Genomic DNA, 15,206 nt, shown 5'->3' with positions numbered 1-15,206 from the left:
TGGTAAAAGAAAAATGTTGCTGTTTGATTTGCAATGCTTCCGTGGCTATACCCAAAAGAGGAAATTTAGAAAGGCACTTCAGTGCACTCCATGGTAAATGCCAATCGGATTTTCCGCCTAATAGTGACCTTAGAAAAAATAAATTAGAAGAACTTAAATCCAGATTATTCACGCAACAAAATTTCTTCATGACACCTAATTTACAATCTAAAGCAGTAACTGTAGCATCATTTAAAGTGAGTCATCTTCTTGCAAAACAATGCAAATCATTTTCTGATGGTCATTTTCTAAAAATGCATCAAAGATGCGTTTTTAGAAATAACAGATTCTCTATTTGAAAATTTTAAGAACAAAAATGAAATTAAAAGTGTCCTTCAAGATCTGCAATTGTCTCGAAATACTATGATGTGACACATCAAAAAAATTTGAGCGAACAATTGCATGCTCATATTGCTAATTGTGTGTCCTTTTCTTTACAACTGGATGAATCTACAGACATCAGTGATACAGCTCAGTTGATCGTTTTTATTCGTTTTTGATGATTCTGCCACTAGAGAAGAACTGCTGGGTATAGTTTCGTTAAAAGAAAGAATATATAAACTTCTTTTATTGCTGCTAAGTACAGTACAGGTACTAGAAACAATAATTCTCATCACGGCGACATGGCCAGAACTAGTGGTCTTGATATCTTTAACTCATTCAAACATTTTATTGAAAAATTTAAATTAAAGTACCACTATTACTTATTTAATTTAAGCTCGTATCAGTAACAACAGATGGAGCTAAAGCAATGACGGGGCATCTTAACAGATTCATCGCATTGTGCCAAAAGGATGATAAATTCCCAGATTTTTTGAGTTACCACTGTATCATCCACCAACAAGTGTTAGCCAGCAAAAGATTAAATACTAAAAGTGTTATGGACATCGCTTTCAAAATCGTGAATTCCATCAGAGGACAATCTCTTCAAAGGAGATTTTTCAAAATGCAACTCAATGAAAAAGAACCAGACTTGATATTACACACAGATGTGAGGTGGCTGAGTCGGAGTAAGTTTCTACAGAGATTTAGAAATTTGTTGATCAAAGTGGAGATGATTATCAGCAGAGTGGTTGTGTGATCTAGCTTTTTTGGCAGATTTTACCAGTAAATTAAGTGATCTGAATTTGGAATTTCAAGCAAAAAATAAAAATGTGGGTGACATGATTAGTAGTATTTCTGCATATAAATATCAATTTTTGGCAATGGATAAGGATCTCAAAGAAAAAAAATTCGACCATTTTGCAAATTGCAAGATCATTTGCAAAAATATGCTGTTTTTGAATTTAATAGTGAGAAATAGGTTTCTGAAATTGAGAATGTTGTGGACGATTTTGAAACCAGATTCGGCGATTTTAAAACAATTGAAGACATTGTTCAATATATTTCTTATCCATTTAATGTCGACTTAGATACGAAACAACTTGCAGAAAAAATCGCTGTGATTTTTCACATGGAGAAAATATTACTTGAAAATGAAATTATTACATTGCGAAACAATATCTTTCTAAAAACCAGATCATCAGAAAAAGAGTTTTGGAAATATGTTTGCCGAGAAAAGTACCCAAATGTAAAAAAAATGCAGTGAACTTTTAAATTCCTGTTTTGGTTTCATATATCTGTGTGAATTGGCCTTTTCGTATTTGAAACAAACAAAGACAAAGAATCACTGTGCTCTTATGGACTTGCATACAGAAGATTCTTTACAGTTGGCCTTATCACTGTAAATCCCTGATTTTGAAAGCTTGACAGATGACATGAAGACACAAACTTCGCATAAATTAAAAATTTAAATATATGTTAATTTAAAATAAGAATTCTGAATTGTATTTAATTTTAAAATTTATAAACAACAATTTTCAATATGTGTTGATTAACTTTTTTAACCTTGTGCAGTTAAATTTTTGAGATGGTAGATCGTGGCACATTTTGAAGAAAAAAAAGTAGATCACATTACAAATTAAGTTGGCCACCCTTGTTGTAAGGCAATCAAAAATATGGCAAGGTTAAAGCAGAACAGTCTTATATTTTATATTCAAAGTATTTATAGAATAAATACTTTGAATTCCTAAATCAGATTGCCGAAGACATCACTGAAGGAGAGAAAAAGATTTAAATGGGACAAATTATGGATATTATCTGTTTTTGAGTAGCCAAGGTCATGGAAAATATCAAGTATTGTAAGGATAGACCTAGATCAAATGATTTATATGAAATACGTAGAGCTAGGAATAAAATAGTCATGGAGGTTACATTGTATTTTAGGGTGTCTCAATAGCCAGGTGGGCAGGAGCAGCAGTATGTAGCACACACTTCTTGATTAGACCGGGGTTCGAGCCCATGACCACCAAATACGGAGGATGCGGAAAGGTCAAGGAATGACCACCGCATATCCCCAGAGCAATATAGCCTTAGTTGCTAATGCTCCTAAAAACCAAATAACAACAACAACATTGTATTATACTTAGGTTTTTTTCTGAAAGACAAATTCCAAAAGTTCGAGCATGGAATTAATTGCAAAAACATGCAAAAAGGAAATGGAGCTGAATGTGGCTGTTTCAGTAAAATATCTTCTTAGTGTACCAGTTAAAATCTATGCAAGTATCTTTTAAAGAAAAAGGTTAGAAGTATTATTGAATTTATGGGGAAAAACAGTCAGGTTTTAGGCCAAACAGGGAATGCTGGTATCAGATGTTTCTAATAAGAGAAATTATTAAAAAAAAAAAAAATATATATATATATATATATGTGTGTGTGGAACATTAACAAAAGATTGTATATTTAGAATTAATTTATATTGAGCACAAGAAAATTTGTTAACCACATGTCAAATTTTTCATGACAAACATGACAAACCTACAGTGGCAGACAAAAAAACTGCATCACCTTTAAAAAAATTAACAGTTCTAGTGAAACGTATAAGATATTGTTTGATTACAGCAATTTTGTTTGTCACAAAGCAAAGGTATTGTGTCAGATAACGCTTCTGTTGCATCAGACAATAATTGCAAGGTATTGCATCAGCCATTTCTATAAATACGCCATTGGAAGGGTATATTAGTATCCTGTTTTGCAGAGGTCTAAGCATGGCTATATATGTTCAATTGAAACCAAGAAAAAAAAGTGTAGCTGTTACTCTGTCCAGGAAAGGGTTTTCTACGCATGCTATCGCTGATAAAATAGGCTACCACTCGTCAACAGTATCTCGGATGCTGAAATTAAAGCATGAAACCAGTTAAGTGAAGAGAAGACCTGGATCAGGTCGTGAAAGAGTTACTACGGCATCCCAAGATCGATATTTGAAATGGCTATGCCTATGTAATCACCATGCTAGTGCTCCTGATCTAAAACTGAACTTTGAGATGGCTGGTGTTGAACCAAGTGCACGAACTATCCAAAGACCTCTTTCAGAATGTGGTCTGCATACCTATCTGCCTAAGAAGAAGTCTTTGTTGACCCAACATTTTTTTATTATTTTTTTATTTTTATGAAAACCCAAAACACGAGAGGTATTAGAACCTATAGTACTTAGTACCATGCTTGGGTTGGAAGTTCAAAAGACGAAAAAAGATATTTGTTGACTTGAACTTTCTGTAGACTAATTTTCAGAAAATACATATGAAGGAAGGTTGTTCCAGAAAAACGGCAGTCGAATGAATAAACAAGGAAGATGAAAAGTTGGTTCTGTGAGTTTGAAGTTGCACAGAAAATGGATATTGGTTGGTGGTGGCATGTGTTCGGAGTGCTTTGAAAGGGAGAGTGGGAATTATAGAAGCCAATTCAGAAGAACAGTGCCCATGGAAGTATCTGTAGAAAAGGGATGCAGCAGAAAGAGTATGTCTATGAGACAGAGAGTGGAGAGCCTCTGTTAGAGATGAGTCATTAATTAACCTAATTGACCTCTTCTGAATGGAATCAAGAAGTCTGAGAGAGGTTTTGGGGGCACCACCCCAGATGTGGGAACAATAATCCATGGTAGGGCGGATTTGTGATTTGTACAGAGTGAACGGCTGTTTGGAAGAAAAGTAATGCCGAGAGCGAAAGAGAAAACCAAGTTTTTTAGATGCAGAGGAAGCAATATTTGTAATGTGCTTGTGCCAAGAGAGATTAGAAGTCAGGGTAATCCCCAAAAGAGATATATCATTTTGCCTAGAAACCGGCATGTCACCAAAGATAAGCATAGGAGCAGAAGAATCCTTTTTGTGAGATATAAGACTAGACTGAGTTTTAGAAGAATTGAAATCAACTAAGTTGTCTTTCCCCCACTGGAGGATTACCTGGAGATCGGCATTTAAGGAATTGGTAGCGGATATTCGAGAAGTTGAAGCTGTTGAGCAGGGTAAGTTTTCTCAAAATGGAAAGTGGAATGCAGTGTGCTATCATCAGCAAAACTATGGATAGGATTTACAGTCAATGTAAGAAGTTCGTTAATATACAAGAGGAAAAGGGGGGGGGAAAGAACTGAACCTTGGGGGAAACCAGCATTAATGGAGAAGTTAGAAGACAGAGAGCCATCTACTATCACCCTCAGTGAGCGATCAGAGAGAAAACTGGATAACCAATTACTAAAAACAGTTGGCAAACCATAAGATGGAAGCTCATTTAGAAGACCTTTATGCCAAACACGATTGATAGCCTTTGAGATGTCAAGAGCAACTGCTTGTGTTTCACCAAATTTTTCCCTTGAATTTGTCCATAAATGGGTAATATAAGCCAGAATATCACCAGTGGATCGACACTGATGGAATCCATACTGGCAAACGTTAATCAGATGGAAGGTTTCTAGGTAGTTTAAGAGTTGGCGGTTAATTGATTTCTCCATTACTTTAGAAAGAATAAAAGTAATTGCAATGGGACGATAATTGGATGGGAGGGATTTGTCACCCTTTTTAGGAACTGGCTGGATATGAGCAAATTTCCAAGCAGAAGGAAAAACACCATTGGAATAAGAAAGTGAAAAAAGGCAGCAAATAACAGGAGTAAGTTCAGGAGCACAGGTTTTGAGAACAAGTGGAGAAATGCCATCAGATTCATGAAAATCCTTCTGACATCCTTTTGACAGAAAACCACAAGAGGCATTGAATGGAGTGTGTTGGGAATGGTGGGAGGTGTTTTACCAAGATCATTAATACATGAGTTGGAAGTAAAATGGAATGCTAGCAGGTCAGCTTTATCCTTGGCTGAAGTGCCAACAGAACCATCTGGTTTTGCCCATTCTGTTACCACCTTTGGTGGGAGCAGAATGGGCAAAAATGGGCAATGGGCAAAAGTTGCGGCCAATAGCTTTGACAAGAAACCAGAATGCTCGGCTACCATTAGAGCAAGAAGCAAGTTTTCTACTCTTAGCCTGTTCAAAATCTAGTTTGGACTGATTAATAACTGCTTTACAATTATTGTGAGCTTTAGTGTAGGCAGAAAATGAAACTGAAGAATTGGAAACCAGCCAATTACGATATGCAACGTAATTGGCTGGTTTCATGTAAAGTATGAGAATTTAAAGTGGAATGTGGAGTAAAGGATTCCGTTCTAAGAGGATATATCACTGACACGATCTGAGCAAATGTTGACATCCAAAGTTTTGAAAGTAATCCGACCAATGAAAAGAATAAAATAAATCACGCAGGTCATCCCATTTTGTATTCTTGTAATGAGGTTGGGAATAGCCTTGAGATAAAGGCAGCATTGGAGAAGAGACAATAACCAAGTTGTGATCTAAGGTGCCTAAAGGAGCACTCACTTCAACTGTGCACTTAGAAGGGTTATTTGTGAGATAAAGATCAAGCATGTTGGCTGTATGGTTGGATTGTCCGGTATTATGGTAGGTAAATGAACAATCTGTGCGAGGCCATTAGTATCACATATAAATTATCAGGAGACACAGATGCCTATGGCAGATATAAGATACTATGTAATCAAGTCACAAATGACATTAGGCAAGTAAAGGCAGATTACGAGAAATCCTGGTGCACAGTGCAAAAAAAAACAGTAAAGACTTCTTTACTTATGTAAACTCTAGAAGAAAGGGGGTGAATCAGATTGGTCTACTTTACATTGGCAGTTCAGTTGTTGATGCTCAGGTAACTGACAAACTGAATGAGTATTTTGCCTCTACATTCACACATGAGGTGGTCTGGGCTCCTCCGTAGCCAGGTGGGAAGGAGCAGCAGTGTGTAGCACATGCTTCTTGATTAGACCGGGGTTCGAGCCCGTCACCACCAAATACGGAGGATGCGGAAAGGTCAGGGAATGACCACCGCATATTCCCGGAGCAATATGGCCTTAGTTGCTAATGCTCCTAAAAAAAAAAACCAAAAAAAAATAAAAAATGAGGTGGTCTGTAGGGAAGTGGAGGCCAGAAGCTTATCAAACTCTGGCAAGGAGTTAAGTGATTTTGTAATAAATGAGAGCAAAGTGGAGGAGAACTTGTTGAAATTGAACATAAGAAAGGCTTCTGGGGTGGATGGAATCTATCCAGTTATATTAAAGGAAGCAGCAAAGAAAGTAAGCAAACCCTTAGCCATAATTATGAGAGCTTCATTGGACTCAGGAGAGGTCCCTATGGATAAGAGATGTGCAAATGTGTCCCCAATTCACAAAGGGGGTTTGAAGGGTAATGGGTAATTACAGACCTGTTAGTCTAACTTCTGTTCCAGGGAAAATGATGGAGTCACTGGTTAAGGAAGCAAGGCAGGATCATTTAGACAAGTCTGCAGTTATAGTTCAGACACAGCATGGGTTTGTTACGGGGAAGTTTTGTCTGACAAATTTGATTGGATACAATGATGTGGTCACAAAGAAACTGTATACAAAGAATAATTTTGATATCATATACTTGGATTTTAGGAAAGCTTTTTATACTGTGGTACCTGGAAAACTACTGTACAAATTAGAGCAGTATGGCATTAATGGCAAGTTGCTACAATGGATAAAATGATAAAATTGGAGGAGACAGAGAGTGGTTATAAATGGACACTGCTCTTCATGGACTATGTTATTAGTGGAGTCCCCCAGTGTTTGGTGTTAGGCCCATTGTTGTTTTTGGTATTTATCAATGATATTGACGAAGGTGTTATTTCACGGTTAATGTCTAATTTTTGCAGACGATATGAAAGTTGGCAGGGTTGTTAATGACAGCAATGATAGTACACTACTGCAACAGAATCTGGAAAAATTGAGCAGATGGGCTGAGTAGTGGCAACTGAAGTTTAACATTGACAAATGTAAAGTACTGCATGGGTAGTATGAGTAGCAGTAACCCCAGAGTAACATATCAACTGGAGTGGTACTACACTCGGTGTAGTGGAGAATGAAAGGGACCTGGGGTAATTGTTCAGTCAGATATGAAGTTTTCTGAGCAGTGCAAAAAGACTACAAGAGTAGCTCATAGTGTCCTGTCAGTGATATGCAGGAATTTTGCTAGCAGGGATAAGGGGGTGCTTATCCCCTTGTATAAGGCAGTGGTCCGGCCACACCTTGAGTACTCTTTACAGGTTTGGTGGCCTCATTTTAGGAAAGATGTAAAGTTTCTGGAACAGGTACAGAGAAGGGCAACGAGATTGGTGAGTGGGACAAAGAGTTGATGTTACCAAGAAAGACTTGTGGTCTGCAAATTGCAGCATCTAGAGACTAGGCACCTTCGAGGTGATCTAATTGAAGTGTATAAGGCCTTGAGTGGATTGAACAAGTTCAATAGGGTGCCTCCGTAGCCAGGTGGGCAGGAGCAGCAGTGCATAGCACACGCTTCTTGATTAGACTGGGGTTCGAGCCCGTGCCCACAAAATACGGAGGATGCGGAAAGGTCAGGGAATAACCACTGCATATCCCCGGAGCAATATGGCTTTAGTTGCTAATGCTCCAAATAACAACTACACTTACACACACTTACACAAGTTCAATGCTAATGGGTTTCTTCCTCTTGCTCAGATTTCTCACCTGATAGGACATAAATTCAAATTGAGGAAAGACAGGTGTAGAATAGATGTGTGGAAATTTGCCTTTAGCCAGCGGGTGGTTGGTAGTTGGAACAAAATTCCATCTGCTGTAGTGGAGGTCAGAAACTTAAATAAGTTCAAGGTAGAACTAGACCAACATTTGGAGTGAATGGATGGGTGAAATGGGAAGGGTTTTATTTTATTTTATATATATTTTTTTTGGCTGATGCTATATATATAAGCTTGCTTTCTTGCATCATATGCCTCTACTAATGCTAGTCCATGAAGAGCAGTGCCCATTGATAACAATTCCCTAGCAGCAACTTGCCCTTAATGCCACATTGCTTCAGTTTGTACAGCAATCTTTTATGTGCACCAGTATCAAAAGCTTTCCTGAAATCCATGTATGTGGTATCAAAATTATTTTTTACATCCAGTTCCTTTGTCACTGCATCATAGCATCTAATCAAATTTGTCAGACAAGAACCCTCCCCCCCCCTTTTAACAAATCCATGCTGTGGCTTCAGCATAATTGTGTACTTGTCTAAATGGTCATGCATTACTTTTTTAACCAGTGATTCCATTATTTTTCCTGGAACAGAAGTTAAGCTAACAGGTCTGTAATTACTAATGTTGCCCTTTGTTTCCCCTTTGTGAATTGAGGATACATTTGCATATCTCCAGCACACAGGAACCTCTCTTGAATCCAAAGTTGCTCTCATAATTATGGCTAAAGGTTTGCATATGGCCTTTGATTCCTCCCTTAATCTAATTGGATAGAGCCCATGCACCTCAGGTTCCTTTTTTTATGTTTAACTTCGGAAGTTTTTCTTCCAGTTTCTTCTCAGTTGTCACAAAATCATTCAGCTCCTTGTTATAGTTTAAACTTCTGGCATCCCCCTCCATAAAGAATTTCTCATGTGTGAATGTAGATGCAAAATATGTGTTCAGCCTGTCAGCAACCTGAGCAGGATCGTCAACAGTTAAACCATTCACATCAAGTGGGCCAATGTGATTCCTTCTACTGTCATTAACAAAATAAAATAAAATGAAACCAGTGAAAATTTCATCAGATGGATAGAAGAAAAGATTCTTATGTATATTTTTCCTTAGTACTGTATTTTATTAAAAATTTCAATAATTATAGTTATAGGTCAATAATCTTCATTAATTTTATTTTAAAGCCCAACGACTTGCTTTTCAAAAAAAGTATAGTTAAATTTTTTATTCATCAGATCTTCGAGGGATAGTTTCAATTTGAATACTTTTGCATAATTGCTATTTATTATGTGATTCAAGGATTATTTTCCAAATGTTTACTCTGTAGTTTATAAAATTTGTTAAAACAATCAAGAATGGTTTAAAAGTACTAATTTCATATTTGTAAAATATATTTATAACCAATAGATAATGGTTATAAATTTTTACTTATATTATGTGGTTATAATTTTAATCATAATCATGTAATAACAATTAATTAATTTTGTATGATGACCAGCTGTGCAAGGGTGTGAGGTAAGCATACAAAGTGATACTCATTCTGCTTACTGAGAAAAAAAATATATCTTGAACTGTGATGTTAGCATATATTTGTAAAGTGTCTGTTGCCTTCACCATATCTCTCCATGCACATGTAATAACTTGACTCCTAGTGGATGGATTGTCACAAAATTTTGGATTTAGTTCTTTTAGCAAGATTTATTGAACCATCCCAAATTTCATTAAAGTTAGGTGAATTTATTTTAAAGCCCAACAACTTGCTTTTCGAAAATCTATAAATTAAAAATTTCCATTTCTTTGTCCGCCCATCTGCATGTAATAACTTGACTCTCTTTTAAAAAGATTTGTCATGCCACCTGAAATTTTCATTAAAACTAGATATATCCGGCATAACATACGCCATCTTTCTGATTATAGCGTAAATAGGTTAATCTAGATCCTTCAGTCTTTCACCATTCTTGTTTAGTGGTGATATAATTATACAACAGTTACCTGTGGGATATATGCTTATGTCTCTATTTGCAGGTGGTTCCCCATCTTCTCCAACAAATATTGCAGCAACCTCCGTTTTGGATGTAGGTGCATTATATTGTCTCTTAAAATTGAAGATAGATAAAATAAACATACATTGAAAGCTTTCAGGCATAGGTTGCCTTTCTTCAGTCGAAAAACATTAGTACAAAAATTAATAAAGAATGCCCGGGTGGTCATGCGAGATGATCTGCGTGAACAGATGCTGGCAACAATTAGCAGTTGGAAAATTTGGGCAGCATACATAAGCATTTTATATATATATATAGATTGGATTTTTTTTTTTTTTAAAACATATTACAAAGATTTTACATATACCCTATATTGTAGCTAAAATATTAGATATTATGTTTGTTGCTAGCCACTTATAGGAGGCATGAATGGGCAATGTGGCAGATATACAGAAATTTTCTCGATTCATACATAAAAATTGTTCCCTTTACTAATGTTTTTTGTTATAAATTATGAATTATTGCTATTTGCTAACATGCCTCAAAATGTAATGCACCATCTGCATTAACTAATTTGTTTTGCATTAATCCTGTACCTGCATTACAAGAAATATATATAATATATATAATTTTTGGCCTGATGGGGACTCCTTGGATTAACATTTAGCATTCCAATGAATGAAAAGTTTCCCCATTCATGTTCTAGACAATCATACATTTTGCATGTACACCCAAGAATGAGAGAGAACTCATTTTGAGGAATCAGTTATCTCTGCCTTTTGAACATAAAATTCTTGTGATGAAATAGCATCATTGGAACTTGTTATTTTAAACATTCAATTTCAATTTAGTCTTTCTTCATATATGGTTTTGGTATTACTTATCTGTGAATCATTATCCTTTTGTTATTCATGATCATGTGAAAAAAATTTTTAAAATTAATTTTTAAAATTATTTATTTTAGCTACCATCTTTGGAAGTATATTATTGCGAGCATCACATACAACTTTGTCAGAATCTCATTCCTCCTACCGAAGTGTTGATCATCAGGCAACAGAGAGAAAAAAAGCAGTTTTCATTTATCATTTCTTGATGAATGAATATTACGAATAATAATTTTATATCACTTATTGACAACACATTCAGTGATATAAAAAAACTAGAAAAATTCACAGAAAAATAACATTCTTTTCTTGATCAGTGATTATTATGAATGATGTAGAAACAGTATAGGACTCTGAGAAATATAGCAATGGAGTATAAAATGTAAGTTTGAAACCCTCTCACACACATTAGTTAAATGTGCATAATGCTAGCACATATATACATATATATATCCATGTATGGAATATAACTCCCTCCACTATGTCATGTTGAAATGACATATAAATGAAAGTAAATAAATATTTGTTATATATTTTAAACAGCTTTATGAGATAGAACTGTAGGTATTAACACCTTAGGATTAAAGTATACAAAGAAAACAGTATTGTAATTTTCTGATTCACAAATGGATGTGTTGAATAGATTTGAGGAATACAAAATATGTTCCATAATTGTTATATGCCTCAGAATAAGGGCATGGTCTGTACAGTTAAATTTATCTGTGTGATCAATGTTATAGAAAAAAATTTTCATACTTAGTCCTAAAAGAAATTTGTTACATTGTAAGGTTGGGTGAACTTGTCATATGTTTAGCAAAATATTCATTATAAACATGAAAGTATCATTACATTCCAGAAATTCATATTTAAAATACAAGTTTTTAATAACTTATTCACAAATTTTTATACTTTGTATAGTAAACAACTAATAGTACTTATCAGTCACTGCAAGAGTGAAGATGTTAGGTATTAATGCATCAGCATTCATTATAAATATTTTCAAGTACCTTATTCTTCTTTTCATGAATAAAAGGTGTGTTTTTCATATTTTAGAAATTTGTTCTGATTTAATTTGTTTCCTAGTTTAAACTTCCTAGGATCACAAATGCACTTAAGTAATATTAACTCATTCAATTAATAAAATGTTAATGTGCTTTATGCTCCAGTGAATTAAAAACAGGACATTCTTAATAATTTTATTTAATGTATTATGTGCTTATGGAAAATTCCATGTGAAGAACTGAATAGCTTAAAAATAGTATTAATCCTGTTTTTAATTCAACTCACTTAAATTTATACTGTCCTGAAGACCAGAAGCTTAGGGAATTATGTAAAATAGTAGAACTGTTCCATTCCATTTACTAATCCAAGCTTGAAAAGGTTATATATATATATTTTAAAAAAGCTTCTTTTTTTTTTTAGTTTTCTGAGAATTCGTCTCACAATTATCACAATTGTAGTATAAAAGTTTCTTTCAAATAAGCCACATTCCAAGCAAGGGAGTGCTGTTGTCAGAGGAGTGGAACAGTTCCACTAGTCTATATAAATCAATACCTCTTGCCTGACCCTATTTATAAACAGATTTATTTTTATAATAATGAATTTTGAGTGTGGCATATCCCATAAGGCTACATCTGTTATCAGCTATTTTGCCAATGTTGAACTAACAGTGTTTTGTTATTTGATTATGTGATGTGCCAATAAAATAGTCATCTGAGAAGTGACTCTTTTTAAATAAATAGCAGTTTACTCCTCTTTGAGGAGTGTACTTTATTTGTGAGTAGCTCGGGATATGGTAGTTTGTCGCTAACTTTCAGTTAGTGATGAGCTGCCACATGCTACTTGTGAGAAAATTAAAATTGTGTAAAAAATACTGCTTCTTTTTTTTCTCACAGGAAGAATAATAAAAAGAGAAAGAGAAACTCTACCTTTTACATAAATTTATATCTTTCATATACTTCTAGCTCATCCTTTTATTTTTTTAAGACAGGAGGTAAGTTTCTTCCTGTTCAAAATTGTCATGTCATGTCGGGGTGGCAGTATACCATTACAACAGATAATGAGAACAACTCATTAAAAATAAAATCAAAACATAATCAGATGTAGATTGATTTAAAATCTGCAATTTGAATGAAAAATATCAATAAGAATTACAAATAAACATTAAAATAAACCTTAATAATTATCAATTTCCTCTTGAAATGATGCCACAGAAGGTGTTTAAATTTGGAGTCTAGTAGGAAGTATTCCAAACTGAACTGTTAATTTTCATGCTATTGCTTTGCTGCTCTACATTTGTTTTCTTTGTGGTGTTAGGGGTTTTTTTTGCTAATTTTTAACGTAGAATGCATATTTTGAATCTCTCTCTCTCTCTCTCTCTTCTCTCTCTCTCTCTCTCTCTTCCTCTCCTCTCTCTCTCTCTCTCTCTCTCTCTCTCTCTCTCTCTCTCTCTCTCTCTCTCTTCTCTCTCTCTCTCTCTCTCTCTCTCTCTCTCTCTCTCTCTCTCTCTCTCTCTCTTTTTCCCCCCCCACTAAAAATATAAATCCAGATTAATGGTATTTAAAAATTTACTGTTTTTAAGTTATTTTGTTTGTTGTATTTATTAATAGGATGTGCCATGAAATTTCATCCATTATTTACATATCTCCTGATATGCAGTTCATTGTTAAGAAAAATAAAATTAAATATAAAATCAAACTAAAAATAAATATTATCCTCTACCTCTTTTATCTACATAAATCAGTTGTCATATTTTTATTATTCAATAAATTTGTAGTCTCTTTTCAAATCTAAGTAAATGAGATTTTGAAAGAGAGAAATCATCTGGTGCTCAGTTAATTATGTACACTTCTTTATAATACATTTCATAAGATTTCATATTTAATAAAAATATACACAGGATGAAGTGGTCTTTCATTGTAGTCTTTGTGATCATCAGATATTGCTCAAGATTTCTTCAAATTGCCTAGTATATCAGGTACTGCGTTCCTAACTTAACAGTTTCTGTTTATATTTTAAGATCCAGTTTCTCCTTTAACACCCTCTGTGAAAGTTGCTGGTTCATAGGATCTGTTATGTAATTTGAGTAGATAGTATGAATCAGAGCTGTACTACTCAATATGTTCTACGTTGATAATAATATTAGTAAAATAATAAGAGGAGTTTACCTCAATATAGTGCGTAGAACACTTCCGTATGATACCCTCCAGAAATTAAAAGGGAAAAAATGAAAAAATCGACAACTTACCGGTACATTAGAGTAAAATATAAATAATTAAATAAACGATTTAACACAATTCAAATCAATTTAAAATCAAATTAACGTAATTAAAAGAATTAACGAAAATATTATTTTCCTTCCTGAAGCTGACAACGCTTTTCGACCGTATGTCGTGATCACAGGAATGAAAATTCAGCTTCAGGAAGGAAAATCGTTTTGAATATTTTCGTTAATTCTTTTAATTATGTTAATTTGATTTTAAATTGATTTGAATTGTGTTAAATTGTTTATTTAATTATTTATATTTTACTCTAATGTACCGGTAAGTTGTCGATTTTTTTTTCGTTTTTTCCGTTTTAATTTCTGGAGGGTATCATAAGGAAGTGTTCTACGCACTATATTGAGGTAAACTCCTCTTATTATTTTACTAATGTCATTTGAGTAGGTAAAAAAAAGGCTAGTTTCCTTTTTTTCATTTGCATATAATAGTTACCTAATTTTAAATTATTATGTGTTTTAGTGTATAAGATAGTTTTTTATCATTGCTCAGTTTCTTTCTAATAGCATTTTTATTATGAAGAGCACTTGACTTAATCTATTTGCTTTTTTCAATAGTGAAAAATTTTTCACAAAATTTTTCACTATCGAATAGTTTGATGTGCTTGGTGAGCACATCAAACTATTCGATAAGTTAAAATTCTGTAAATATTCTATATAAATGGAATGCTTAGATTATTTTTTATATACTGTACATTTTACTATACTTTCCCAGTTATTAATCTCATTAAAATGGAATCAGATTTAAGAGTATCAGTTTATACAATACCAGCTCAGTTGAAATTTGCTTTATCATGTAACAAATGAATGCCATATTTTTTAATAGTTTTATAAAGTGACATTCTTTACTTCAAAAGTTTTAACACCTCGTAATTGTGAATTTTTACTTAGCCTTTGCTTTTTAATTTTCTTTTATTTTTTATATTGATTATTATTATTATTATTATTATTATTATTATTAGCCATATGGTGCAAGAAAGCTTGAGGCTTTTGCTGCACCAGCCAAAAAAAAAAAAAAAAAAAAAAAAAAATTTCTGAGTTACCCAGAGAGAGAGAGAGAGAGAGAGAGAGAGAGAGAACAAAAGTCAGAAAT

The 15,206-nt window shown here is 33.9% G+C and overlaps 1 protein-coding gene across 1 annotated transcript in view; it reads left to right on the top strand.

The window, feature by feature from the left end:
* The window catches only part of Ocrl (Oculocerebrorenal syndrome of Lowe), a 529,958-nt gene extending 518,650 nt beyond the window's left edge, over nt 1-11,308 (top strand). Inside the window, exon 26 of the mRNA XM_090369405.1 lies at nt 10,917-11,308. Coding sequence (XP_090225531.1) covers nt 10,917-11,065 — 149 coding nt within the window. The 3' untranslated portion in view covers nt 11,066-11,308. The remainder of the gene's footprint in view (nt 1-10,916) is intronic.
* The last annotated feature ends 3,898 nt before the right edge of the window (nt 11,309-15,206 follow it).

The sequence above is a fragment of the Mastigoproctus giganteus genome, chromosome 3 (assembly GCF_048544385.1).
Source record: "Mastigoproctus giganteus isolate SK-2022 chromosome 3, ASM4854438v1, whole genome shotgun sequence".
Classification (NCBI taxonomy): Eukaryota; Metazoa; Arthropoda; class Arachnida; order Uropygi; family Thelyphonidae; genus Mastigoproctus; species Mastigoproctus giganteus.
This window is presented reverse-complemented; position numbering and strand designations above follow the sequence as displayed.